General features: G+C 37.0%; 1 protein-coding gene across 1 annotated transcript in view; it reads right to left on the reverse strand.

Moving 5' to 3' along the window:
* Positions 1 to 23,278, reverse strand: part of LOC108003847 (metalloproteinase inhibitor 2) — a 144,104-nt gene extending 120,826 nt beyond the window's left edge. Inside the window, exons 1-3 of the mRNA XM_062082679.1 lie at positions 23,217 to 23,278; positions 22,795 to 22,925; positions 17,491 to 17,599 (exon numbers count right to left, since the gene is read on the reverse strand). Of these exons, the coding sequence (XP_061938663.1) occupies positions 17,491 to 17,544 (54 nt within the window). The 5' untranslated portion in view covers positions 17,545 to 17,599; positions 22,795 to 22,925; positions 23,217 to 23,278. The remainder of the gene's footprint in view (positions 1 to 17,490; positions 17,600 to 22,794; positions 22,926 to 23,216) is intronic.
* Positions 23,279 to 27,258: the final 3,980 nt, after the last annotated feature.

The following is a 27,258-nucleotide window of genomic DNA, read 5'->3' on the forward strand; positions in this document are numbered from 1 at the left end:
CAGTCTTTGGAAAGAAGAGAGTGCAAAGTTCAAGTTGTATGGGGACGTCTGATGGATACGATCGAGGAAGGAAAGGAAAATCTCTTATGGAAAGGAATAATTATATTCCTGTTGACAATAGAAAATTGTCATAATAGAAATATTTTCATCGATTAATTTTTCCAATATTTCTCGTTTCTTCCTTTCTTCTTTCAGTTATTTTTACACGCAGCACACATTACCTCCTCTAATATCACCCCGAGTGTAATATTACTTATATCTTGGATACCTGTCAGGTAATACACGTTGGAATGTTGTACAGGTTCGATTATACGTTATAGCGTAGTGTAATGATGCTCGACGTAGGTACAAATGGTAACGCAGGTAATGAATAATAAATATGGAAATATGGCATAATCACTCAAATGACTTTGCGTGTCGTAGCAAGTAAAAATCATGTTTCTCGAACGTGGAACGCGTATGTTATCGATTTTTTCATTTCCAGCTCTCCGTTTGAAAAAAAAAAAGTACTACCCTTTAACGAACAGTCATACCTCATACATACTTTCCCAAATAGGAATCCGTTGGCATATCGGGACGTTAAAACGGATAATCAATTAAAATGCTAGTAGCCTCGACTGTTATTTATTGCCTCACGCATCACGATCCAGAATTATTTACCCCGTCTACCGCCACGTTTCATTCCCACCACCATCCTTCCTTCCCGCCCCTAACTATCGCGCAGATTTATTCCACGTCCGTCTCGAGATGCAACGATACACATTCGCGCTTCATTTTTTCGACATCGTGGCGCATGTGTACCACCACACTCGGAATTTCCGCTCGTAATACCATGGAACAACACCGCGGTTTCAATTTATCTCCCCTCTCCTCTCCGCGTCTTACGTACGTAATTGCGCGATGAGCGCCATAAATTGTCCCTTACGCTATCCTAATGTTTGATGGTAGAGGATAGGCAGCATTTCTACCGATTATTACGCTACCCGACTGATTACCCTCCTAGCTTATTTCATTCCTCGCACGATAAATTGCGACGCTACAGGAAAAGGGACTCTCAATTCATTTTAATTTGGAAATTAATTTTTCAAAATTTGATCAATCCCATTTTTAAAAATCTTGATAACAAGCTTTCCGTTAACGCGTTACTTATTAACGTACCCTACTGCGTGAATATCAATCCTTTGTGGGATATGCTACATGCTTGGAATATATATTAATATAATATTGTTTCGCGAGATTCTCGATTCGAGACACGCGTGGGCGTATGACCGATTACGAAGACCAAGATTAGAACTGTGTTATCGAGGTGCATATCGAGCAGCCTCCTCCTCTCCTTGTCCGGTTGAAAGCAATCAGGAGGCTGTAAGAAGGGAGAGGGGTAAAAGTGGTTCTGTTCGATAGCCGCATTCCACCGGGCAAAAACAAGCTTTCTCGTGGCCGCCACTTCACCGTGAAACCCGTTTTTCTCATTACCACTCGTTGCTACGTCCTTAATGAAAGCCGTTTTTCCCGGCGCCACTCGTTGCGCCGCGTTCTTACCGTTGTTGGTGCCCACCTGGATGCACACGCGCCGCGTTTGACGAGCATTTTACGACCCATTATCGGTTCCGATCCTCCAACCCCCTCGATCGGCCTCGATTCGACGAATTAATGTCGAGAAATTAACACTCCGATGTTCATCGGTTTCAACCGATTATCTCGCGTGATTCAATTCATCGCATATCGTCGTGCACGCTGTGTTATTTCGTTTAATCGGTGTATGATGTTGCAACGACTCGATGAGAATTAAATCTGCCCTCTTTCGATAAAACTATCCGTACTATCGTTGCGAATAAAATGTATAATAACCCGTGCTATTATTAGGAATTTCTCGATTTTTGTTTTAAATCTTTGCTGTACAATCTATCCAGTTGTACGATTATGCTAATAAAAATCGCGATTCGCACGATTATTCGAATTATGTTGATTGTCGTTGCAATTGCTTCCATCTAGTATATATGTATATATAATATATACTTCCTCTATTTTAATTCGCCAGAGCGAGAGTGTAATGATCACTCGCGAGAGTGGTAAATTGCAAACGTAATCAGTTAAACAATACATTAATCTTATACGTGTATTCTTCGAGATTGCGTTTCTGGAAGATAAAGATTGGTGAAACGAACGTGGCCTTAATGATCATTTACGATCATACATCAGACGATGTCCAACAAATTGAATTAATTTCTGATCCTGTTACATTCTGATCCTGAGATATTTATAATGCAAATGTTTATATCGGAGCGTACGTATGACTGGTCGATTTGAAACTGTAACTGTTTCTTATTAATTTAATATTAACGCCAATTTTCATTTATCATATCCATTGGATCCAGATATTACTGAGAAACGAACGAACGAACGATTGACCTCGTTTCCAAAACGTGATGGAAGATCAATTTTGACGGATAACTACGTACAGGCATATCGGCAATACGGTTTCGTTAACAAAATATTCATAAACTCGGCATTTCGTGTCTTTTTCTTTTCCTCAACAGAGTTTAATCGCCTCGCATCATCGAAAGAACGAGGATCAAGAGGCCTCTACGATCGCATGAAAATTCTCTTGCGAAAACGCGAGCAGAAAAATATAGGCTGAAGCATGCCAAGCGCCCAGGTATTGGAATGCGATATATAAATGTAAATGAGTGGCGCTATCATGGTATGTGCAATTAAGAGGTTATGAAATTCTTCCCTGTCGGAACATCCTTCTTTCGCCCAGCCTTTCCATCTCCCTTCTATCCCTTCCTCGTCCCGTTCTTTCCTCCATTTTATCCAAATGGAGATCAAACAACCCCAAAATTCGATTTATAATCGATACACGTGGTAGCAGACTGAAAACATCTTTTTCTCCTACAGGAAAATAATTATTGGAATATTCTTTTTTCCCTCGTCTCTTCTATCCCTCGCCATCTTCTTCCTTTTTCCATTTATACCCGCTAAACGACGATCGTGCTATTAAGCGACAGCTAATTGACCAACGAACAAACAAGAATTTTTTCACTCGACAGGAAAGGAAAAAAATAAAATCTATTTATCAAAAAAATTCTTTCAACAGATCCTTCTTCTCGTCCCTATTCGTCCTTTCGATCCGCCGCTATTTCGTCCCTATTTACACGTAATCACCGAAAAATGCGACGAGATCGCGCGATTGATCGACACGTACTAATTGGCCGACAGGTGAGCGAGGATTTTTCACCCGGCGGACAAATAATCGAAAATAAAATCTTTTTTATTTATAGTTTGTACGGCGATGTGCCACAATGTGGACACGGTTGCGGTTGAAGCTCGACGGTGCCAATTTCGGCAAATGGTCCGCGCGCCGTGCGCGCCCATGTCCCGCGGATGCACGGGGGAAAAAGGTATCGTTGTTCATATTTTTTTGCAGATTGCGGTCGCTCGTTTGTCGAAGCCACGATTTGCGCCATTTTCCCGCGACGCAACGCTTTCCACCGTCCCAATGTTTGTCCCATGACGACTCGGCACACGCCATTTTCATCCGCCGATATAATGGATTGCATTGCTGCTACACGCGTACTGCATCGATCGCGGATTTCGATACGCGGAAAGACGCTTGGTTCGATTCGCAAACACGTCGATGAACACATCTTAGAGAATTAACCGTTCGGCGAAACGGTTGGAAACGGTTTTAAACTTTGGATGGATCTCGACGGAGCAATTCTACGAGGCTTCTACGAGGCGTTTTGCGAGCCCGATTTTATAAACACGCGCGCTTGTTTGGAAACAAATCATTTTCGAATTTATGAAGCCTCTCTCTTTTTTATTTTTTCTTTTTTTTTTATCGGCGAGTTAACGAACGATAATCCGCGCCCATCGGATACACGATTCGCGCATATAAATTGAAAACTCTTTGTAAAACGAGATTCGAACGGCGTCAGAGTAACAACCGACCCACATTCCTAGGTAATAAATACCTTTGAAACAAAAGTGAAATTAAAAGTCCGTGTTCGGGTTTAATATCCCGTTAAATCCTCGTATTCCGTTACGCGAATCGCGTGACGATATTATCGCGCGGAATTTATATTTTTTTCGTTGAAAAAGAAAAGATCCCCTCGTTTTTCATCTATTTTATTATGCATTAACAACGAAGCAACGAATGAAAACATCGGAGACGAATTATATCTGGCTTATCGTGGAAACGACGAAATCTCTTTCGAAATTGTTCGTGTAATTTGTAGGAAAAATATAAAGCTCGATTAAATTTTCGCCGAGAAGTTGTTAAATTTTGAGCCTGTATTTTATAACTTTTCGACAAGGAGGACCAAACTTTTGTGAAATTGTGGCGGATTAATTATCGGGATAACATTCTTGAAAACTGATACAGGCAAGATGTATTATCAGTTACAGCGGTATCGTTTACACGGCATAGGAATCGATATCCAAGACGATCAATCTTAGCTCGCGTACACCAGGAATGATTCAAAGGCCATGTAACGCAATATTATATATATATATATATATACACATGTCATGAATTTCGATATTCTCCGAAGAGATGAAATTACCCGATATTTGTCATCATCGTTTGATTCGTTTTTTTAGCACGTCCATTTATTAAATCCGAATCGTCGTAATCTTAAAATATAACTTCCATTGATATAACTTCTTTGTAAAAACTGGGGATACCGGCTTAAGGGGAAATCAGGTTAAAATCGACCCGTGAAAATCTTCATCCATCCACTGATACAAGTTAATCCAATGGAGCGTGTTAACACGATCCATCCTGTAGAACTGGTGTAAAAGCCGAGCGCTGGTAGATGCTAATAAAATAAATAATAATTAGACTACAGGACGTGAACATAATGTTGCTAAAGGCTCGTAGAATATTCATCGGGCCAATGTAGACCGGAAATCCAGCTGTACATACCTATCTGAAATTTTAGCCCCAAGCGAATACCCATCTCTGAATCCCGAGAAAGGTACTTTCCAAATGAGAAACACCGTTTCAATCCAAATATATGTATATTAAAGCGCATCTCGCCCCGTCCGGACTCGGGGGTAAACACGTCTCCGCTTATCACTCGCCTTTATCCCGTTTCGTTATTTTCTTATTTTCTTCACCCTAATATTTTTAACGCATTCCGACGAGATCGAACGATCGACGACGCGATTATTCCATATCGAGGAAAATTACCCACGTTTCCCGTCATCATCAGCCACGCAGGACCACCTTCCCTCCTCTTTCCATCGGCAAATTATAAACCACGAAACGAAAAAGAGCGGGCGGAAAAGTGTGTACGATTAAAGGCACCGGTCCGCAGGATAGTGCGCGCATACTAATTACGCTAATGAATATTTATTCAATTGCTGCGTGAAACCTCGGCCAAGCCAGGGGACAAAGGGACGCGGTCGCGAGCCGCCCGATACGGATAATATGTTGGACGGCCGCGTACGATCCGGGGTCTTCTCTGTCCCCTCTCTATCTCGTAACATTTATTGCATAATTTCGCGCAGAGGATCGTCCACAGAGGAGCGGGAATGCCGCTCCTGAATCAAAGCCTGCCGGATTTCCTTCCTCTAATTGCGACATTCACCCGGGGTCGCAATCGAGTTACCCCCTTGTGGCGCGGCTCTATTTTTGATGAAACATTCCGTGACGAGTCGGTATAAAGATCAAGCCACGCTTCAACGGTACCAACTTCCACGACCTCCAGAACCCGACCACCTCCACGACGACGATTCCACGCCTTTGTCTCGAATAATACCAACGAATATGTGTGTAGCGGAGGAGCGGAAACCGACTTCTCTCAAAGGATCCATTCACGTATGACGTGCGTTTGCTTAAAACGTGACCGTATGCGCGTTAACACGGACGCTCGACTAATTTTCATCATAATTTTCACGAAAGCTCCTCGGACCGGAACCAACCCCGTCGCAATAGGGGAGAACAAGCGTAATTTCGCAACCGCGATTCGCGCGTCGCAATACACGAAATTTACGAGACAGCGGAACGAGTTTGTCGCGCGGCCACCACACACGGCAATTCCTTCTTTTTTCTTTTTTTCTTCTTCCTCTTCTTCTTTCGCCTATTAATCGCACCTTCCAAATTAAATTACGTTCCCTCTCGCGCAAGTAGATTTCCCCGCAAGTAGATTTCTCCATCGGGTAGGAGGAGGGAGGGGTAGGACGCGGGGGTAGCGAAGGAATTGCGCTTTTAAGACCGGTTGAAAGTGGCTCGAAAGAAACAACGTAACTTTATCGCGCGTCAAGGAAAAATATTTTCCTTTCGGTGGCCGTGTGGCGCGATTTAATTCCGTGTGCCGCGCACCGTGTATTTTCGTTTCGGAATTCAGGGGAACGCGACGGTTTCTCCATGTAGATGCTTTTTTTTTAAATGGTTTTAGCGGTCTCGCGTTTTTTATATAAGGTTTCGCGCGTTGAATATTTAGAAGCATTCAGGGACGGACGATGGCACCCAACGTTTCCCCGGGAAATTGCGCGGGAATTCATTTTTCTTTACGAAAGGTCGGAAACAGAGGCGAAAATGATAAATTTCCCCTCCCTCCGCCTGTCAGCGAGTCACAGTTCTCGCTCCGTTTCAAAAGCGTTCTCGTTACGCCTCCAATTTATCGTGGATGAAATTTAAATTGGCGCGCGAATTGTCGATAAACTACTCGATTTTAAGCGATGGATCCGAGAGCGAGCGCAATTGGATCCGGCCGAGAAATCAAATTCGAATCCTTTTAATAAATATTTCCAAGAAGAAAAAAGAAATAAGTGAAATCTAATCGCGAGATTTAAATAGGAAATATTCCAAAAGAATCGAAATGAATCGATCGAAATGAATTTAGAATTTGGAGTAAACTCCTCCATTCGTTTAAAATCGATTTTCACCGAAAAATATAAATTCTCACGCGATAAACGACCGAATTATTTCGAACGAAACTATCGAAACTTGATCAACCACCATTTGTGCTGCTCGATTTCTAAACATCCGTACAATCGGATTTCGACTTCGTGCATCGAGCACCGCTTAATTTCACGCGTAAGTCCCGTTTCAATTTTTAATTTCCGCCGCGTTCCCAATCGATGTAAACCGCTCGCTCACGTTTCACGTTTCAACACCGCCCTACACATCCCTCGTGCAAGATTCACGAGCAACGCTCGTCGAACGCACCCCGTCGATCCCTCGCCTCGCCTCGTTCTTCCCAATTTCAACTGTTTCATCCACAACACCACGTGCGCCACCACCCGATGGATACTCGCAATGTTCTTCCTTCCAACGATCCTCTTTCGTCGCCAATTCTGCGTGCGCGCCTATTTTGAAATCCGATACGCGTACGTCTTGTTTAGCCCGCTTCACTCGTTCGTCTTCCCTTCCTCTTTTTCTCCTCGGTCGCGCATCACGAGGGAAATTGAATGAAAAAGGAAAAAAAAGATACGACGATCAAGACGTTAGGACACGGTCGACGCCACTTGACGCGAGTTCGACGTTTTTCCATGCGAAGAAAAGCACGGGGGGAGGGGGATCCGTCTGGCTACGAAACTCGCAACAAGAGTCCAGTACCGACGAAGTTTGCGGTCCAATTAAAAATATTCCGGGCTTTTTCGTTTCCACCGCAGCCCCGTTAATGGGGTCGACACACCAAGGCACACGGACGAGGGTTTCTCGGTACATTCATTCGCAACTTGAACGTGGTAACCTGAATTAAAAATGATGGTAAAAGCAGGATGCTTTGGGTGACCGAGTAAACGAGAGTGGAAAACCGAGGCCGCCGCTTTCGGAAACTCTACGCCTCGCCTATATATACGCTTTATCCCCGTGTCGAGTTCGTTAAATCGCCGTTTTGTTTTCGATTCTTCGTCGCCATTAATTGTTGTTAGATTCGATTGTTTCTTTATTTCTTCTTATTCAAAAATATCGAGTAATTCTTCTTCTTCTTTCTTTTTTACAATTAATAAAAACGCGGAAACATAGCAATTAGTATTTTATCGAAGTAGAAATGTAATTACAAACTGTACTTCCGAGTGAGATAGTTTTTAAAATTAATAGAAAAAAAAAAGGAACGCGTATCATCTTGCTCAGACGACAAATATCGACTCTTTGAGATAACTACGCGTGTTGTTATATTTTCACGCGACGAGTATCTAAACGAATCCTAACTTTTCACCGTCCCGAATTGCTTTCCGCATTAAGCAGATCCGCGATCATCGTATTTCATTAAATATTATAAATCACTGTTTGCGTAGCGAACATCGCGGTACAGCTTGCTAACTTGCAACGGCTGAATACTACCGTTTGATTTGAGTAACCGCATTCATTTATCTTCTTCCGTATAAGGCGTACGCTACATTTGCACAGCCGTTCGCTCTAACACGAAAGGAGAAAAAAAAGGAAAGAAAAAGAAAATGAAAAATCGTCGATGTATTTTAATACCGTGCTTGTTTTTTCCCCGTGTGTTTAAATCTATTGAAATAAATCGATTTTTCCTCGACACCCGTTTACGAAAAGCAAGTATCGTTATCGTGATTTACATAATTCCATCGAACTTCCCTTTTTCGCAATTTCCTTTACATTAGACTCGCGATGCCAAGATTAATTATTCAAAACTTATTCAAAAATCGTTCATCTATTTAAAAAGAAATGCTAATTTTCATTTCAACGTCTCTCTCGGAGGGGAAAAAGAAAATGATGGAAAACGAAGTGATCGATGCTTTCATTCCACTTTCATTTCCAAGGATGTAGGATGGAACTATTTGAACAAATGACAAATATTATATACAGTAGATTCCGAATCTCGGATGGAAAGATGCGAATAATTAAACGAGGGTAATAATCCACGATAATCCTAAATAACATTCTAATAACGTCTAAACGTCTAAATTTTTTTTCGATTAAATTATATCATTATGGGTTAATGACGATTGCGCCATTCGATCACGCGCATATATAACCGTCGTCGCCGCTTCAATTACCCGTTTCTCGTTACGACAGCTAATGAACGAAAGGTTCATAATCAACGGATTGAACGAAACGATCGATGCTTCCTTCTTTTTTTTTTTTTTTTTTTTATATCTTTTCACATCCCAATGGGATTCCAGGGCTTGGTAATTACGCGGACAAGTACAATCAATTTGACGTAATTGCGTTAACCTCTTAACCATGCTCCAATTAGTTGGATAAATCGGGATATTTAATTAGTTTATACGAAAACAAGTAACCGAGAGCATTATGCCTTCTTTATAATCCTGGCCGACCTGATCACGTGCTTTCATTATCGGCCGTCATTACGCAACGTTCTACTTTCATGATCCAATGAAAATTTCAATCCCCGTTACGTACAAGGGACAGATAATGCACACTCGTAACAATCGTCAATAATTTCGAATCGAATCGTTCATTGTGACTGTTTGAACCAACTCATGGTTGTCAATCTCCGCTATCTCTTTCACTTTCGTGGAGCAAAATAGACGCACAGGCGGGCAGATTCAGGTTAGGTTTGAATTATACATACCCTCAATAGGTAGGTAATACCTTTCCATTTGGAATAATCAAAGGCTCCACATTCTAATCGGCCAGTTGGTTATACGAAATGATAATAGCCGGCAATAATTGAGATGGTTGAGAATGACTGGATGAAAGGCTTATAAAAAGAGGAATGACGCGTTACAATTTTCGCTTCGATCCTATTTTCAGAATAATCCAGGGAAACGTAATGAGAAATCGCGCAAAATTGCTCCAATATTAATGAGATCTTAACTTAACATCTCCGTGTATTAGTCACGAACGATTCGATTCTTTCTTTCTTCTCTTTCGTCTCTTACGTTCGATCGAAGGAAAATACCTCCAAATTTGAGAATTTGAGATCAATCAATCAAGAATTCGATCTGTAAAAATTAGATATCCTAAGAAACAACCTCTAAAAAATTAATCCAAGACGATTTACCGAAATGGAATGGGGATAGAAACGAGGAAAATAAGGATGGACGAATCAATTGAATCGACGCGTGTTCTGGGAAAGTATCGAGGATAGCCAGGAGCCTCGCGAAACGGAGGGGAAGAAAGAAATCGACAGAGGATGAGAGAGAGAGAAAGAGACAGAGCTCCCGCACGTGTTTCGTTAAACGCAAAATTCCCGTGAGTTTCGAAGAGGGAGATGCGAAGGTAGGAAGGGAGGGCGGGCTTTTCTTTCGACCGATGCGGAGAGACAAACGAAGGCTGAATTATCCTCGGCTCGTTTACCACGTCGTACGCGCAGCTTTGTCTCTGAGCGCGCGAGGGGGTCCCAGGGAATTCGTGGCGCAAAAATAACGAGTAAGTCTAACCTTACCAACTCCTGTATGTCGCGAAATACCGCGTACATGCATCGTTGCAACGCGAATCGTAATAACATCGATCTGTCAGGAGCCTAACTGCTGCTGAATCCGAGTCCCGTGCACAAACAAACATTATCTCGCTCGAATCCCCTCAATTTTACCACGATATTATTCCACCACGACCATCCTTAGGATCAAAACGTTTGGAATACGAAGAGAACGCCGTGACAGTGAACGAGAGGAATAAAATTGCGCAGGCTAAACAAGTTTCAACAACTTCTTTGAGAATTTTCCAACATTTCCCCCTCTCGCCCGATGTAATTATTATCGTCCAATCCGGCCTAAATTTCCCATTGCGTTTTCCCCGTCGAATTGGCGCATCTCCGTTATCCCTCTTCTCCGAGCAAAATCAATTTCACTCCCCTCCAACGGTGGGGAGTAATCCTGAAAAATAGAGTTTACCCCGAAAACAATCTCGAGAGCGCGGCGACGGCGGCCCTTTTCCACGCATCCGACCCAGAAACTTATTTCATCCTTTTCGTAGATTAGATTTCGTAGATTGTGCGTTAGGTAACGGCAACTCCCTCCTTAACGCGGTCCACGAGATAACAATGGGCATTTTTATCCGAGCTCTGATACGGCGGAATCGAGCCGGTCAACAGGATCAATGGAACTACATAAAGTAACTCATCGACCATAAATGGCTAATAGAAATAGGTCGACGATGGTGGAGGGTGAGGGTGGAGGGAGTAGGAGAGGTGGTTTCAGAAAAAGGTATAGAAATAGATATTGGCTGATCATTCGCCGTTTCGAAGGAAATTGTCCCATCACAAGATTGAAAGGGGATCGAGAATAAAGCTCTTTCTATGTATTGGCCGGCAATGATCGTAGCTGGATGTGATAAAGGGTAATATTTCTCAGGGCGTCGCTAAGAAAACTTTCCTCCTTTTCTTCTCCTCGCCATCCACTGATCCGATCTAGCCGAAAAAAGACAACGGTCTCTTTCCCCGGACAGGCTCGCGTCCTCGGACTTTTCTCTCCGATTTTTATCCACCCTTAACGAAGAAGGGTGCCACGCGAAACCGAAATGCTTCATGCTTTTAGCGAGATTAATGTTATTCGTCGTTTCTTGTTATCTGCGTATGTACGAGTTGTGATTCATCGAGGACCGTCCACGATATTCCATCAACTCTTATTGTAACTTGTTGCTTATTGTAACAGACAGAGAGAGAGAGAAAGAGAGAGAGAAAGAGAGAGAGAGAGAGACAGAGAGAGAGAGAAAGAGAGAGAGAAAGAGTCAGCGGTTAAGTAAAAGTTTCCCGGATCGTTTAGATAGCTCTCTTCTTCCCTTAGAAAACACCGGCGTTTTATTGGTTGGAACGAACACAGCGAACATACCAAAGTTTGTCATATACGCCTTCCTCGCGTCTCGTTTGCTCTATCGACCGACCAAAGTCCCTTTCGGTTGTCTTTCACCCTCTTGCCTCGAGCTAGAGCGTAATTAGACGCGAAATAAGGGCTCGACCGGCTTTTAACCGACTCCAGCATTTGAGCGAAACGGGTCCGGATATAATTACGGAGACACCAACCCGAAGAAACTTTCGTGCTGGGAATTGGAAATAAATTAACGCGACGATACGATTCTGCCTCCGTAAAATATCGAAACGAGTGCTTTTACGGGAATATATTTTACAAAACGCGATTAACGGATCGAGGACCATTGCGATTTTACATTTTAAAAAGTCGTAATAAATGCTTCGCAAGTCGACAGTGCACTAATATAGATTCGTAATATAAGCCTCGCGACCAATTTTTATATCCACGTGCTCGCCACGTATATAAGTTACAATCGTAAACTCTTTTCGCGCACAAAAAGGGGGGCCGTAACGCGTAGACGAATTAAATTAAAAATCCTTCGAGCGGAGAACGTTTCGACGGACAAAAACGGCCATTAACGAATCATAATTTCGTTCCCGATTAATTCCGTCGAGAAGGCGAGCGAGCGTATCGGAACGTAACTTTCGTTAATAAACGATGAGGATGGAAACGAGATCGCTGCGGGTCGAAACGTTGCTCGTGCGTGCACCATCTACCTGGTGTATACGCACGTTTTTCGGCCTCGTTGAAAATTTCTGCGCGGACCGGGGTGCAAATTGCTTTTCGGGCCGTTCCGTCTGCCAGGAGACCATTTGTCACAGCGGATTCTGGACAAGCAACGTATAAGCCGGCTACGCTGATAATGACGCCGCGACGGCTAACTACAAGCTCATCGTACGCGCATTCATGAAGCAATATACATGCATTTACACGCTCCTCCTCCTCCTCCTCGCTCCTCCTCCCGCCTCATCCCTCTCTGTCATCGTTTTCCTAACGGTATATCCCTCTGTACTCGCATCGTGGTATTCGTTGTCACTTGGGCCGCGCCTATATACACGGGTTCACGGCTCTTTAATCCCCACCCTATCTGTGTATCTAAACCGAACAATGAGCGTTACCGTGTCAACGCCAAATTAATACATTCAAATTACCCATTGTCGGAGGTAAGACCGAAGTAACAGCGTTGCAAATGACCGGCTGTCATCGATGCACACGCCCCGCCGCGAGAATTGATCGGTTGTTTCGTCGCGGAGGCGAGAACATGGTTTTTGCGTTTCGTTCATTCGAGCTTAGCCGTCGAGATCGCTATTAATTCAAACTTCATCCGCTTGGAACAATGGAACTTCGATCGTCCGGAATTTTATCTGAACTTTCGTTATGCATCTGTGTAGTTTATAGTGGCATTTATATAAGAACGTTGTTTCGTATATGTGGTAAATGATATCGTATTACGTTTTTCTGCTTTTTGGGATTATCTTTCTTCGTTCCTCGTCGTCGAACACGTGTTCGATGAAAGATTCTCTCGTAGCCACGTATAAATTTTCGTTCGTGGTCATCAACGTGTACGAAAATACGATCTAGCGTATAAATGAAAATTTAGCTTCGAGCAATGACTTCAATTGCTGTGCTTGAATACCGGTGAAAGTTAGCGGCTTTTGTAGCAATTTTATCGCAGAGGAACAATTTAATTTCACAACGGTCAATACCAGTTATAAATATTACTCTCGTTACCTCTCATGATTTTCCCTTAGATTTTATTAAATCGTTCTTTGTGAATTCTCTCTTTGAAAGAAAATTCTTATATTTCTATTTACAACACGGAATAATTGTCTCATTCTTTCGAGAATGAAAAAGTAATAAATTTTTAAATTCTATTGACTCATTTCTGCTTAAATTTCAATTCTCTACCACAATTACAAATATTAATGTAGCACAATAAGACCATAAGAATGGTTCTTTCGCAAAAAGAATCGCATTGAATTTATTATAAAAAAATTCCAGATATAACTGATCTAATCGTGTAATTTCTCATTAACGAGTTTCTCTGACAATTTCCACAAAATTGAATTTTCCGTTACCGATTATTTATTCACGTTCGAGTAACGAAGCGTTTTAATCGCGTTATTTAATAATTCCGAGTTATGGTATAACCGACGGTAAAGGCTAAACAATATTTTTCCCGTTAAAAATTTCCAATATTTATTAACACTTCGTCGATGAATCGATCCGTCACACAGACATATCCTCACGAATCTCGATCATTCAAAACGATACGAATAATAAAACAAAAAAAAAAAAAAAACAAAAAAACATAGAGTTCAAATATTAATACGAAGCTAAAACAATTTTTAAATAAAGCGATAATTAATTCTTCAACCGAAAAGATTGAACCGTCACCATCACTCTTGCAAATTTCCCCCGTTTGACCGGAATTATTCTTAACAATAACAGGTCGCCGCTTCGAGGAACAATAGAGATTCAAAAATGGAGGGAGGTAGCGTAGTAATAGTTAACAGACGCGACAATTTTCGCGGGAATTACTTGGGCAGAAAACGGGGAACGGTAAATTATTACGACGGTGGAGGAGGAAGCGTGTCGCGGGAGAGAGTCACCCCCGCGCATCAAGAGGGGTTCCGTGAAAGAAACGAGGAGACGCGAGGCGGCCGGAAGAAGAAAGGGCGAAAACAGGGAAATAAAGTAAAACGGCATGAGCGTGAAACCCCGGCGGAGACGGGTCGGTGTGCTCCGGGTTGGTGCACAAGAAAAGAAGAGGACGGCACGGAGAGGAAGAGCTGCGAATACGTCACCTGAATGCCACCGTAATGTTCACAAAATGCCGGAAATATAAGCAAACGCGCGCCTTCTATGCTCTCAGGGGAACCGTCGTTTACATAAATAGCTCCAACCACCGGATTTCACGTGTACCATTCTCTGGTCTGCGCACGCAGAGTCTTGTACGTGTCCCGATATTTGACGGCAGAGTTTCCGCGAATTTGCCTACCAAATGGAATCGTATCTGGGGAAGTCGTTGGTTTCACCGCGTGGCTACATCTTGAGACGTTCGAGAAAGAGAGAGAGAAGGGAGGACGAAGAAGTAATCGTCTGGATTTTAATGTATTTTCGGTTCTCTTGTTATCCAAACCGTTTGATATTATCGTGTCAGAACGAAGACCAAGTTCTCGGGTCTTCTTCGAGGGGAAATGTCGGGGTTGCTGCGTTTCCTCGAGAATAACTGCTCTCTGACATTTTGTCTCTGTCGTGTACCATGCCGCCGAAATGCTGGTGTCTTTATATGAGCGAGAAGAGGAAAAAGCTTGAGAAAGAGTTTCGTCGAAGTATAGCGGGTAGAAAAGAATGCAAATTGTATAATAAGCTTATCCATCGTACTTCTATTACGTACGTCGAATCCCTTTAACGTCGTATTATTTCTCCTTTTTATAATATTAAATGTACAATCGCGCCCCCTCTGCAAAAAGTTTTTACTACAACGACGACGTCATACCCAAGACGTGAATATCGTACAGAATACGTTCCATTTCTCGTTTCATTCCGTGACCTGTCTAAAAATACACCAATGTATCGCGTATCGCATCTGTCAACTCTCGTAGATAGGGAGAAATTCCTAAGGGAACGTACACGCACAATTTTTTTTCTTTTTTTCTTTTCGAGGAAAGCGGTATCAAAGTTTCACTCGAGTTGAAAAGCACGCAGCGGTAACTGCATATTACGAGAATAAGTAACAACCCCGCGTATACCCGGGAAATGTGCTGTTACGATGCAAGAGTTTCTCTCTTTGTCCCGTACCCTTGTTTGTCTCTTCCTTCGTTCTCGTTCTGCAAAAACATTCGCATCATTAGTAACGAGGGAACGAGTTGAAAATTGTTCGAGTATAAAGTTACTCGTTACCAGATACGGGGAAAGGCTGCGTTTCGATGATGATATCGTGTTCCTTGGATTGTCTTCCCGCGCAACAAACAACTTTTCGCGTAAATTATGAAGATTAGCGAACGATCTCGCGTGACGTTGCCGTGCCGAATATATTATAAAACCCATGCAAATCATATATAATATGATATATTAAATGATAAAACCCATTTACGCCAAATCGGAGTTTACACGCGAGTCTCTCTTCTTATTCATTTTTTTTTCCTTTTTTTGAACCGTATCGATTCAAGGGAATCAAGTGACGCGAATTTTCTCGGCCCAGCGGCGATAAAACAGAAGTAAGAAATTACTTTACATCGCGTTTGCCCACGGAAGGTGTCTCATTTCCTTGCGGAAGTCATGAAACATTAATAAACCGCTGCAGAGAATGGCCCCTCGTGATAATTGTTTATTTAATTACGTCCATTGTAAATCGCGCCAGAAGGAATGAGACAGTTTTCACGGTGAATATATTGTACGAAATAAAATTGGCTCATTTAATTAAACCGCGATAATAAGTTCCTCCAACGTTTCGTTTGCGAAAATTAACAGCGACAGTTTAAGGAGGCCTAGAAAAAAACAACGTGAGGGATGTTTCAAAAACGAAGTAACAAGTCATCGTTCACAAGTAGTAGATGAAATATTCATTTTACTATGAGAGAATTATAATATTTTTTCTCCTCTCAAAGCGCGATACGAATGCTTGAAATGATTCGGAACGATTATATTTGATAGAAAGGCTGCTTAAACTTCCCGTTAAGTGTTTTCCTCGTCAATAATCCTCGTTGATCGGTTTTCCTCTTTGTCCACACGACTTTGCTAAAGAATATTCTCTTGATAATGCAAACCATTACTCTTCATCGTTTAATTTCAATTTGACAAATTCAAACGCCATTCTAATCGAAGAATAACCGACAAAATAAACGTTGAAATGTATTAACATCTCCTCGACGATAGTATGCCATCGTATTGCATTTAAGATAATTTTGTTCTTCTGACTAATGCAGTTCGACGTTATAGATATTTTATAACTAGAAATAGCGTTCGTATAACACGGAAGAACGAGCGACGAACCTATCGAGAGGGTAGAGAAAAAGGTCAATGACAGCAGCAGCGGTACCACGACCTTCTGTACTCGCTTTTTCTTATACGTATTTTCTAGCTAGCACATAGTGACTCATCATTCTCCAATCTTCGCACGATACATCTTTATTCGACGACGAGTTTTCATTTCTCTATTATCGTAACTGTTAATAATATCGCTATCTCATCAATTTAACCGATTTAAATGCGAGAATTGGCCGCAGAAAACCCACTCTTCTAACCACGATCCTGTCTTTTTTTGAATTTAAAAAAATTTGATTTCGATATATATTTCTTCCAATGCTTGTAAAAGGATCGATCTTTGGTCACCAACGAAAGGAAATCGATATTCAAGGAATAACTAAGGATATTCGAGGAAAAATGAAACCTGAAAATAAAATTTAAATCCTATATTATACAATCCTGAGTAAGTAATCCTAAATAATCTTAATTATATCTAATACATTCTACAATATGAGACGTTACTTCACATATATGAAATAATTGATATAAGTGAAATATGTCTCTAAGAAATTATTTACATCTTATTTACATATCTAATTATACCTAATTACACATGCATTTGTTAGTTACATATTTTAACATGATCGCTTAAAATTAAGGCTTCTAACTTTATTATCGTAACTACTTATAATATGATATTAGGATTTTAACCTAATATTATATTAATTTTATTGATTAAATAATCTATCATAAAATTTAACTCAAAATTATTCTACCTAACCATAAATTTACGTAAAAATATTTTGGTTAATTTAATCTACTTACTAGCATATCTATATACATATGTATCTGCATAATAAATGAGAAGGAAGGGAACATCGTTAACAAATATAAATAGGTTCGAAAATATCCTATATACTTTTGTCCACTGGTCCTGAAACAAACAAAAATTAAAAGAGCAGTACATTGATAAAAATTAAATAATATTTTTCTTCATATGTTGAGGCTTCTTCTTAGAAATCCTATCTAACAAATTCTTTCTTGCATTAAGACTTTATGGTTTTATATCATAAAATCTAAATGTAAAAAAGAAATAGAAATTAAATATTATACGAGATATGAATCTTCTTATATCGATCCCACCTGAAACAAACTTAAAATACTTTATTTTTTTAGTGACAAGAAATACTGTGAATATTATAAAAAATTTTCTATAATATAATATTGTATATTATAGAAAATTATAACTATGATTACGAACAATCATTTTTAATGATTCTATTATATTTTTCCAATTTAATTATTATTTATTTACATATTTTGATAAAAAATTTTCATTTTAATAAAAATATTCATTTATTAATAAATTTTCATATTTTTAAGCAGTATTTTCGGTATCAAATGCTCCATTAAGAGGATGCTGAAAAGAAAAAGACGAAGAGGTAGCCAGAAGGGCTACCAAAATAATTATCCACTCAATATAAATCCGAATAAACCGTGAGTGGAACATTTTTTCGCAACACTAATATACTAAATCTTCAAAAGAAAACGCGAAGAGTGCTTTATTTGTAGTTGCAATGAAATTTCAATAAATAAAAAAAAAAAGAAAAAAAATAGAAGACTCGCGAAAGTATGCACCCTCAAAGAAGTGCTCTAATTATTTACGAAACTCTAATAAACTATTTTATGCACTCTCATTTTATTATGCGCAACACTAACATCGCGGAAGACTGCAGCCAATGCAACCATATCAGAGGTTGCCGTCGTCAAATCACCATTGTGCAGCTCTTTGCTGCTTGGTGATTCAGGAACAATTTCCACCATGTCAGTGGAAGAATTTTGGGCATATTGTAAAACGCAACACTACTTAAAAAACGCGATTATTTGTCAACGCAACACTAATTGAAACAATCGCGATGGAACAATATCGCAACACTAATTCTAAAATGAATTTAATAAAAATTTACTATTATCGATGAAAAGCAATATAAAATGCAATGTTAGAAAATAAATTGAAAATTAATGACTCTACAATTTAAATATAAGAAACAATCGCGATATCTTATAATTCGCAACACTATGGCAACGCGATTATCATTTTAACGCAACACTAATTCAAACCGTAATTGATCAATCGCAACACTAATTCAACCCGTAATTAATTTTTCGCAACACTAATAAAAAATCGCGAAATTATTTCGCAACTCTAATTCAACCCGTAATTAATATATCGCAACACTAATAAAAAAAATCGCGATGCCCACGTTGACTGCATCTGGATGATGGGCCGGCATGCAATTCGGCCAGACAACACAACATTCACTACGTATTACTAAAACGAGCACAGTGACAAAGTAATAACAATGGTTTCCCATTCTTTGAACCCAAACAAGATCCAAAAGATGAGAAACCATTCGTTGCAGCCCCTCTTCGCGACAGTTTGTCGAGGCCTCTTCGGTCTTCCTCCTTCGGGCGCAATGCCCGCTGAAACTTAAATCTAGGCTCGAGATTCACTAATCGTAGATAAAAAAAAAAGAAAAAAAAAAGACTAAATCCCGGAAGCTAATCGCACGTGGACGACCAACGATCGGAATGATAATTGTCCGTACACGCGCAGAATCTCGAGCGCAACGTTCGTTTCGAGAATTCACGACCGCGACCGCGGAATTCGAAAAATCGATGAGAAAAACCAGAGACGAATGGTATTCATGATCCATTCCTCTCAGCTTTGCACTCGATTTTTCAAATTTTATTTCCTGAAACAGGTTGCCACGCGAAAACGCGCCTACCCGATCGGAGACTGTGACAACCTGCCCGGCCCTACCTACTTATAATTAATACACACATACCAGAAGTATACTACCTATCCTACCTAGCCCTATATTTAAAAAATGGCAAAACAGGCATTCCAACACATTCATTCCACGATTCTCACACATAACACTCGGGCGCAAAATGCCTACACTAGGGAAACGTCCCGGGACGCCTCCGACACCCGAGCTTGGCATACTACTTTCACACTATAACTTTACGTACCATTTTACTGAAATCGACTAACAATGGCTAATGATCATTGCGTAAAATACGATAAAATTTTGTATTTATTATGTTAATTGTAATGACGAACATTCATAATCAAATGTTTCTTTTTTAAAGATACTATTATTGGAATATTAAAGGGAAATTATTGGAATAATATGGAATAAGATACCATTATAATTTAACGATGAAATTAATAAAATTTGATTGTTAAAAAATAACCGAAACGACGCAATTCCACAGCCTAACCACACATACACACAATGTGGAAAATACGTCGTGCACGATACATTAACGCATTGTCAGTCGCTAAAAAAATTTATATAAACTTATAAACTATGGTCATCATGCCTATCGCCTTTCTCTCACTCAAGTAGCACTTGGGCACGTGAATGAGATCCTGGCAATGGACACGGAAAGGGTTAAATCTGAAAATCCTGAGCTACAAAAATATATTAATATAAATATTTTGTATCTAACGGACTAGTGCATTTCTGCATTTTTATCTTATCTCAAATTTTACTTTATATTTTTTTTTGTAAATATAATAAATTGAAATTCTAATATTGTAATATTTTGTGAAAAAAATTGAAAAAAGAATATCTATTTAAAAAAATTAAAATACAATACAATTAATTAATAATAAATATTGAAGTTAAATATTAATAAAAATATCCTCAGGCGATTCCTCTATCAAAGCATATTTTCTAAAACTCGAAAAGATATTCAAAATTTATAGCTTTGATTTCAAAATCTACCTGTCGCGAAGTGTCTTCTTGCATATAAAATTTCATTTTTTTTTTTGAACGAAATAAATTGAATTTTAATATTGTTATATCTCAAATTATATTAAAATTTATAATATGAAAATTGATCAATAAAATCGATAAAAATATTATCATAAAATGGAAACAGGAAACACATCATCGATAATATGTGTTATTCTTATATAATAATTGCAATTTATGATTTTGTGTGGATATTTACCTTGTCCATTACGAAATATGTAATTGAAGTCATTTCAATAATTTGTTATTTATATGAATGTTTGGCTTTTACCAATCTGATTCTACAAATAACTCTAGCGAATATATTGTCAACTAAAGATACTCAACTTAATTACAATCATAGCTTTCGTATATTTTAATTACTAATATTATATGAATAATATTAATTTATTATTAATGATCAATATGGTATTACTAATGGTAATCGCGATATGCAAGAAAACCTAGCCTAAACTAATAAATAAAAACGAATAAAAAAATGTTATTACCACGGATATAATAAATATACCCGCGGTCACTGTGCTCGTGCAAAATTCTACGTATACAACTAGTTACTCGTGTCGTTTCGGACCTTTCATCCTACGACATGATTAAGTAACCAGAGGAACCAAAATGCATGCGACTCACCATTAGATGCGAAGAATCTGCATTGTCATCGATGTTATCCATGAAAAATCATTTCGAAGTCGTCATCAAGTAGAAGGAAGTAGAAGCTGTAACAAAAAATGGAACCATAATTTAAAATATAATATATATAATGATTATTTGAAAATTGAAATAAATAAAAATGATATTCTATATTGATGAAAAATATAAAAAAAATAATCACCTCTTCGCGTGATGGATGATCGCCTTATTTTCTTGATACACTGATTCTAGTATATACCGGAAACGAATATCAAGAAAAATAAAAAAAATAAAAAAAAAGGTCTATCACACCCGTTTCGTTCGGCAAACACTGACTCTATTTTCGCGAATGAATGTAATAATTAAATTTAATTAGAGCTTTTATGCTCTGAAAAATATTAAAATACTATTACGTAACAAACACTGACTCTATAGACCGCATTGCGCTCGGTCACAAATATTTTTAAAGACCGAAGCCTAGAAAAACTGTCACAATTATCAGGACCTATAATAAAAACGAAAATATCGTATATAATTTTCTTTTAAAATATAAAATTGATTATTTATAAAAGTTTTAAGATAATAAACTGTAGAATTCTATTCAATTTTAAATTTTAAGTAAATAAAAATAAAGATTAAGATTCTAATAAATTTAAATTATAATAAAAAAAAAAAATAAATTGAAAGAAAAATACAAAGATAATTACCTCTTCGCGTGATGGATGATCGCCTTGTTCTCTTGAAACACTGACTCTAATATACCGAATAATATACCGAAAACGAATATTAAAAAAAAAATAATAAAATAAAAGATTATTAATACATTCATTTAAATTTCAATCGACGAACAAACACTGACTCTATTTTCGCGATTTTAAATATAATAATTAAATTTAATCAGAGCTTTCATGCTCTAAAAAAATATGAAAAATACTATTACGTAACAAACACTGACTCTATTGATCGCTTTGCGCGCGATCACAAAAATATTCTGAAAAAAAATAACTATTATTAAGAAGGGATAGGATAGAAAAAGAAAAAATATTTTTTCTTTTTCTATTGAGCACTTGTACCGAAAAATACTGCTACATTTCTAAAATTATTTTATATGTGACAAAACATTTCTTCATCTCGATAAATATGATAATATCAATACAAATGAAAAAATATTATGAATGTTTGTAATCAGAAAATAAAATACAGTTTCTAAGAATAAAATGTATAGTTTTTTTTTATAAATAGTTCGAGAATATCACGATGAATCGAAATTCCTTAGTCAAACATGCCTCAGGCAAGTATGACAATACAATACAGACGCCATGTTTATCTTCGCGTCGAAACGTGTCTGAACCTGCCTGTTCCTGCATCCCCCCCCACCCCACCAATAATAAAGTTGCGACGTAGATTTCGAAATAAAATTCGCGATCGAAATGTAACGATATCTAATGATTTTATTGTCGAATGATGAAATAATTTATTTAATATATTTGAAAATATGAAATAATATGAAGAAATAATTTAATAAACTCGAAATAAGAAGGTAATTCGATTTTTTTTATCTTCATCGTAGTATTCTCGATTGTGAAAATTATTATTTAATTACGTACAAATTATTTATTACGTATTGTATATCAAATTTTTTTCACCAATAAAAAGAAAATATAAATTTACATACGTTTGCTGTGTTGTAATAAATCAAATATTACTGCGTTTCGATGTATGAATAGTTAACGGTTGGCGTCGGTGTCATGGCGTCTTTTATTCGTTCTTTCTTCGTTCAATCACCTTCTTCGATCAATTAATGATCTGCACAAAAGAAAATTAAAAAATTAAAATAAATAATCAAAATTCAAATGAATTATATCGAAATTAAATAATATTCGAACTCGAAATTCGATTTTAAAAGTTAACGAAACAAATAATTAGTAACAATGACAATGACGCAATAAAAAAGAAGTAACAAAAATTACTTATTTTTAACTTATTAAGTTAATTAAAGTGATTAATAAGTAACAAAATCAACGTGTATTAATTAAATAAATAGAATATTAATCAAATAATATATTAATAGTACAAAATAATGATAAAAATACATACTGCGCAGTAAGAAATCTGGATCGGCGTCACGGCGAACACGTCTTTCCACCACAATTTTCGACACTACAATGACGCCACGCGCCACAGGTTAAGTAAGCCGATTTGTAATTGGCTGAGCGAAACATTTCCCCTTCCACTCAAAGTTTCGTACGAGGACGAAATTTATATACAAATCAAAAGTTTCCTCGACCGACGAAGTACCACATGTTCCATATAAGATTCTATTATTATATAAATTTTATTTAAAATTATTATTCAGGTAATTTTTTACGATTTTATATATTATAAAAATTTTTGAAATTTTTAATTATATAAAGATTATATTTTTATTTATGTAAGTTATACGTAAGTTATATAATTTCTATAGTTATTTAATATAGGTTATATTTAATTTTTTATTAATTTTTATTATTTATTACAATTAATTATATATTTCTTACATAATAGATATAAATTTTTCCTTTTAATTATATAAAGCAACACAAATAAATTAATAGTTAAATTAATAATTAAATAAAACTTATATTTTAATAAAATATTAGATTAGAATGTAAAAATAAAAATAATCATAACATTATACATTAATTACTTAATTATATTATAAATTATATTGTGCATATAATAATGTATAACAATATATAATAATTATATGTATTGAATAATTATACGTATAATGATTCTTTAATATCTTTCAAATTAAATTTATAAAAATGATTACTATCAATTACTATTATTATTAATTATTATTATTAATTATTATTGTATTATTAAATAGAGAAATATAAAAATTTATATAAAATTGAAAGAAATATATAAATTTATATAAAATAATGAAAAATATCTAAATTATAAAGAAAAATTTAAATATAACGTTTGCATGCAATAAATTATTATATTTGATATTATAATAAGTTGTTTATAAATAAATATTGTATACATTTTTTACAAAATAGAAATCTGAAAATTGTAAGTAAATTCTTCAAAATAGATTCTTAGAATAAAAAATATTTAGAAGATTATTCATAATGAAATTTTTGTAAGTGATCAAAAATTTATTGAATTTGGTAATGTAATTTTATTAATGTAAAAAAGAATCAAATAGTTCAGAAAACTATTTAATTTCTTTATGATAATATCTATTAAATGAATAATTCATTCCATATGCAAGACTAACTGGTGGATTATTAAAAATTCCCTCTATGCAATGTAGAAGATATACATGAATTATAGATATAATATTCATGTTACATATTTATCTTTCTCTTTTTTTATTTTTTATATTTTTATTTTTTATACAATATTAAATTTTTTCAACTTTAAGAATTAAATTAAATGTAATTTCTCAATCTTGGAAGTTTTATAACATAAAAAAATATAAGAAAACTTTTGTTTCTTTTTTTAATAATCCATATCTTAAGACATAAAGGAATAAATTTAAGTTATACTTGATATAACACATTTTTGTTTTAAGATACAATTTATAAATCTATTTTTATGATTTGTGTGTATTTATATTGTGTGTATCACAAATTATTACACAATAAACACGAAAATTCCAGAAACAATGGAGAATGCTTCATAAATAGTACATCTCAATTGCGTGTGGAATTGAATTTAACGTATAATTTATTTATGGTCATTTAATATTTAAACTCATAAATATTATGGATTAATATTACACGACCAGAAAGAGTAAGTGACATTTTCTGAATGCGCGTTTAATTGCTCTATATCATTTTATTTGTTAATGAATCTCATTAATAAATTTCAACGTTTATATCTATATTTCATATAATTTTGCAATTTTTTCTCTTCAAAACGAGGATATCGCGTAGTCAGACTATTAATGTCATACAACGCGACACATCAAGCAAAAGCAGAGCGCGTGTACAAATAGAAATTTTAATTAGCCCTGCGAAAGAGGATGCAAGAAAATGAGATTTTGTTGCTTCGTAAACGTTATCACGCTAATTAGAAAAACGCGGAGCTATAGTTGCCACTATTAACGGAGGATTTTCTCGCTTACGATGCTTCTAGAGAGCATGAAACGAGAGAAGATCCTCGACAAAACGTACCACTTTTCTTTTATATTTCATATCGTCGCACTGTCAAATTAATTTTTACAAATTCGCGATTTTTATTTATCATTAAAGTTCCAAAAAAACACGATTTTTCGTTACAATCGAAAACATCATTGAATATCAATCCATTCTTTTTATATATTTTATATATTATTTTTTGACATATAAAATTATTATGCGTATGTTCAAACAATGTATGTTACACGTATCATCAAAAAATTTAAATTTAATCACGATATCTTTTCACGACGATTTTCATAAATGATTATCACAATCGAATAGTTAAATTATCCAATTTTAATGAATCTTACGAAGTGATCGCCCCATTTACACGATTGATCGAAGCAATAAAAAAAAATTTCCTTGGCAAAGCATCAAAGAATCTGGTTCGAAGAAATTATTCAAAGAATACTCGCGACTGAAAAGTTAGGCCGTGCTATAGAATTTCAATTTTAAAAAACGCGGAAAACTTCAAAATTGCCACGACATCAATCTTAGGATTAAAAAGTTTGGGGGGGGGGGGCATCTATCTAGAGATGTAAAACGACGACACGAGTGTGTCGTCCCGTCCTCGTTCCTGTCTTCAAAGAGCTGTTTTCACGACCCAGTTCGATTTAACGAGCTCCTTCAAGCAAGAGAAAAGTCAGTCTGGAATCGTGTTAGACTGGATGAATGTTGAAAACCAGATTTTTTCCGACGATTTTTCCATTCGGTACAATTTCCTCGTGAAGAGAAGACCCGCAACGCTTACGCGAGCTTAATTGTAACACACGGAGAGGGAACGAGCTTCTTCGTCGATCTCAGATCCTCTTCTCTGCTCGTTATATCAAGCAAGCTTCGAACAATCGGATTTCTTCGAGAGTATTACGGGCGAAACTTTTAATTAAATGTAATGGTGTGACGCAATTACCGTGCCCGTAGCTTGTCACGTTTAACGCTCAGTATAATCGAGCGTATGTATTTTCAGAGCGCGGAACATGCGGGCATAAGCAACTATATTCTCTTTCCCTCTCGCGAGTAACGTGCACGGGAATGTAACTAAACAAACGGTACACTCTGGGATCACCCTAAGTGTTTGTGCAAGTAGTTGCATAGTATTATAACACAGTTGGTATGCCGCGTTGTGTGTCAAACCATGTCAAAATTAGAGTACACCCACGTACCCAAGTGTATCGGTATTGTTATTGTTGTTAATTAATAAACCACCGTTCGCGGGTGGTTTTCCCCCCCGAGTCCCACTCAACTTGATTCCGCTCTTAATAAAACGTAAGTTAGTAAGAATTTCGTGGATACGTTGTAACCCCTTTACCCTATTCTGCCTTTTGCGCGTGTATTTTGATATTCCATAGTGGTATTGCATAGTAGGTTGTGTAAATATTGAACGATCTATGAATTAGTGTGTTACAGGGTAGTAAATGTAACTAAATTATATTAGTTCTGTAGTTGAAAATGGATAAATATAATACGAATGATTCAATATATATATATATATATATATATATTCTAAATCAATTGTAATACAACAGGTGTTTACAATTACAATTTTCACATTTAATCATCGATAAAATTTGATGGTAATTTAATTATATATCGTATTCCATTGTTTCGCGTAATTACGATAAAAACAATGTGGAATATTTTCAAAAAAGGAAAAAAAGAAAAAAGAGAATCGATATTACGTGGAAAGCTTGTACGAAAGAGAAAGAATAATTAGTTCAAAACGCATCAAAACAGAAAATGGACAAGTAAAACTTTTCTGAATAATCCTGTCTCGGATAATATTTGGACGGCGGACATTTTTCAGTTTTCCAGAGGAAACTTCTTGACACGGATAAAACGGCTGGTATGCGAACCGCATAGTAGTTAAAAAATGTTATCAACCGCGTTGTTACGAGTGGCGCGGATCGGCGAGTTACTCGTGCTGAAAAAATGATCTGTAAACGCAGATCCGCTTAGCGGAG

This window comes from Apis cerana, linkage group LG12 (assembly GCF_029169275.1).
Source record: "Apis cerana isolate GH-2021 linkage group LG12, AcerK_1.0, whole genome shotgun sequence".
NCBI lineage: Eukaryota > Metazoa > Arthropoda > Insecta > Hymenoptera > Apidae > Apis > Apis cerana.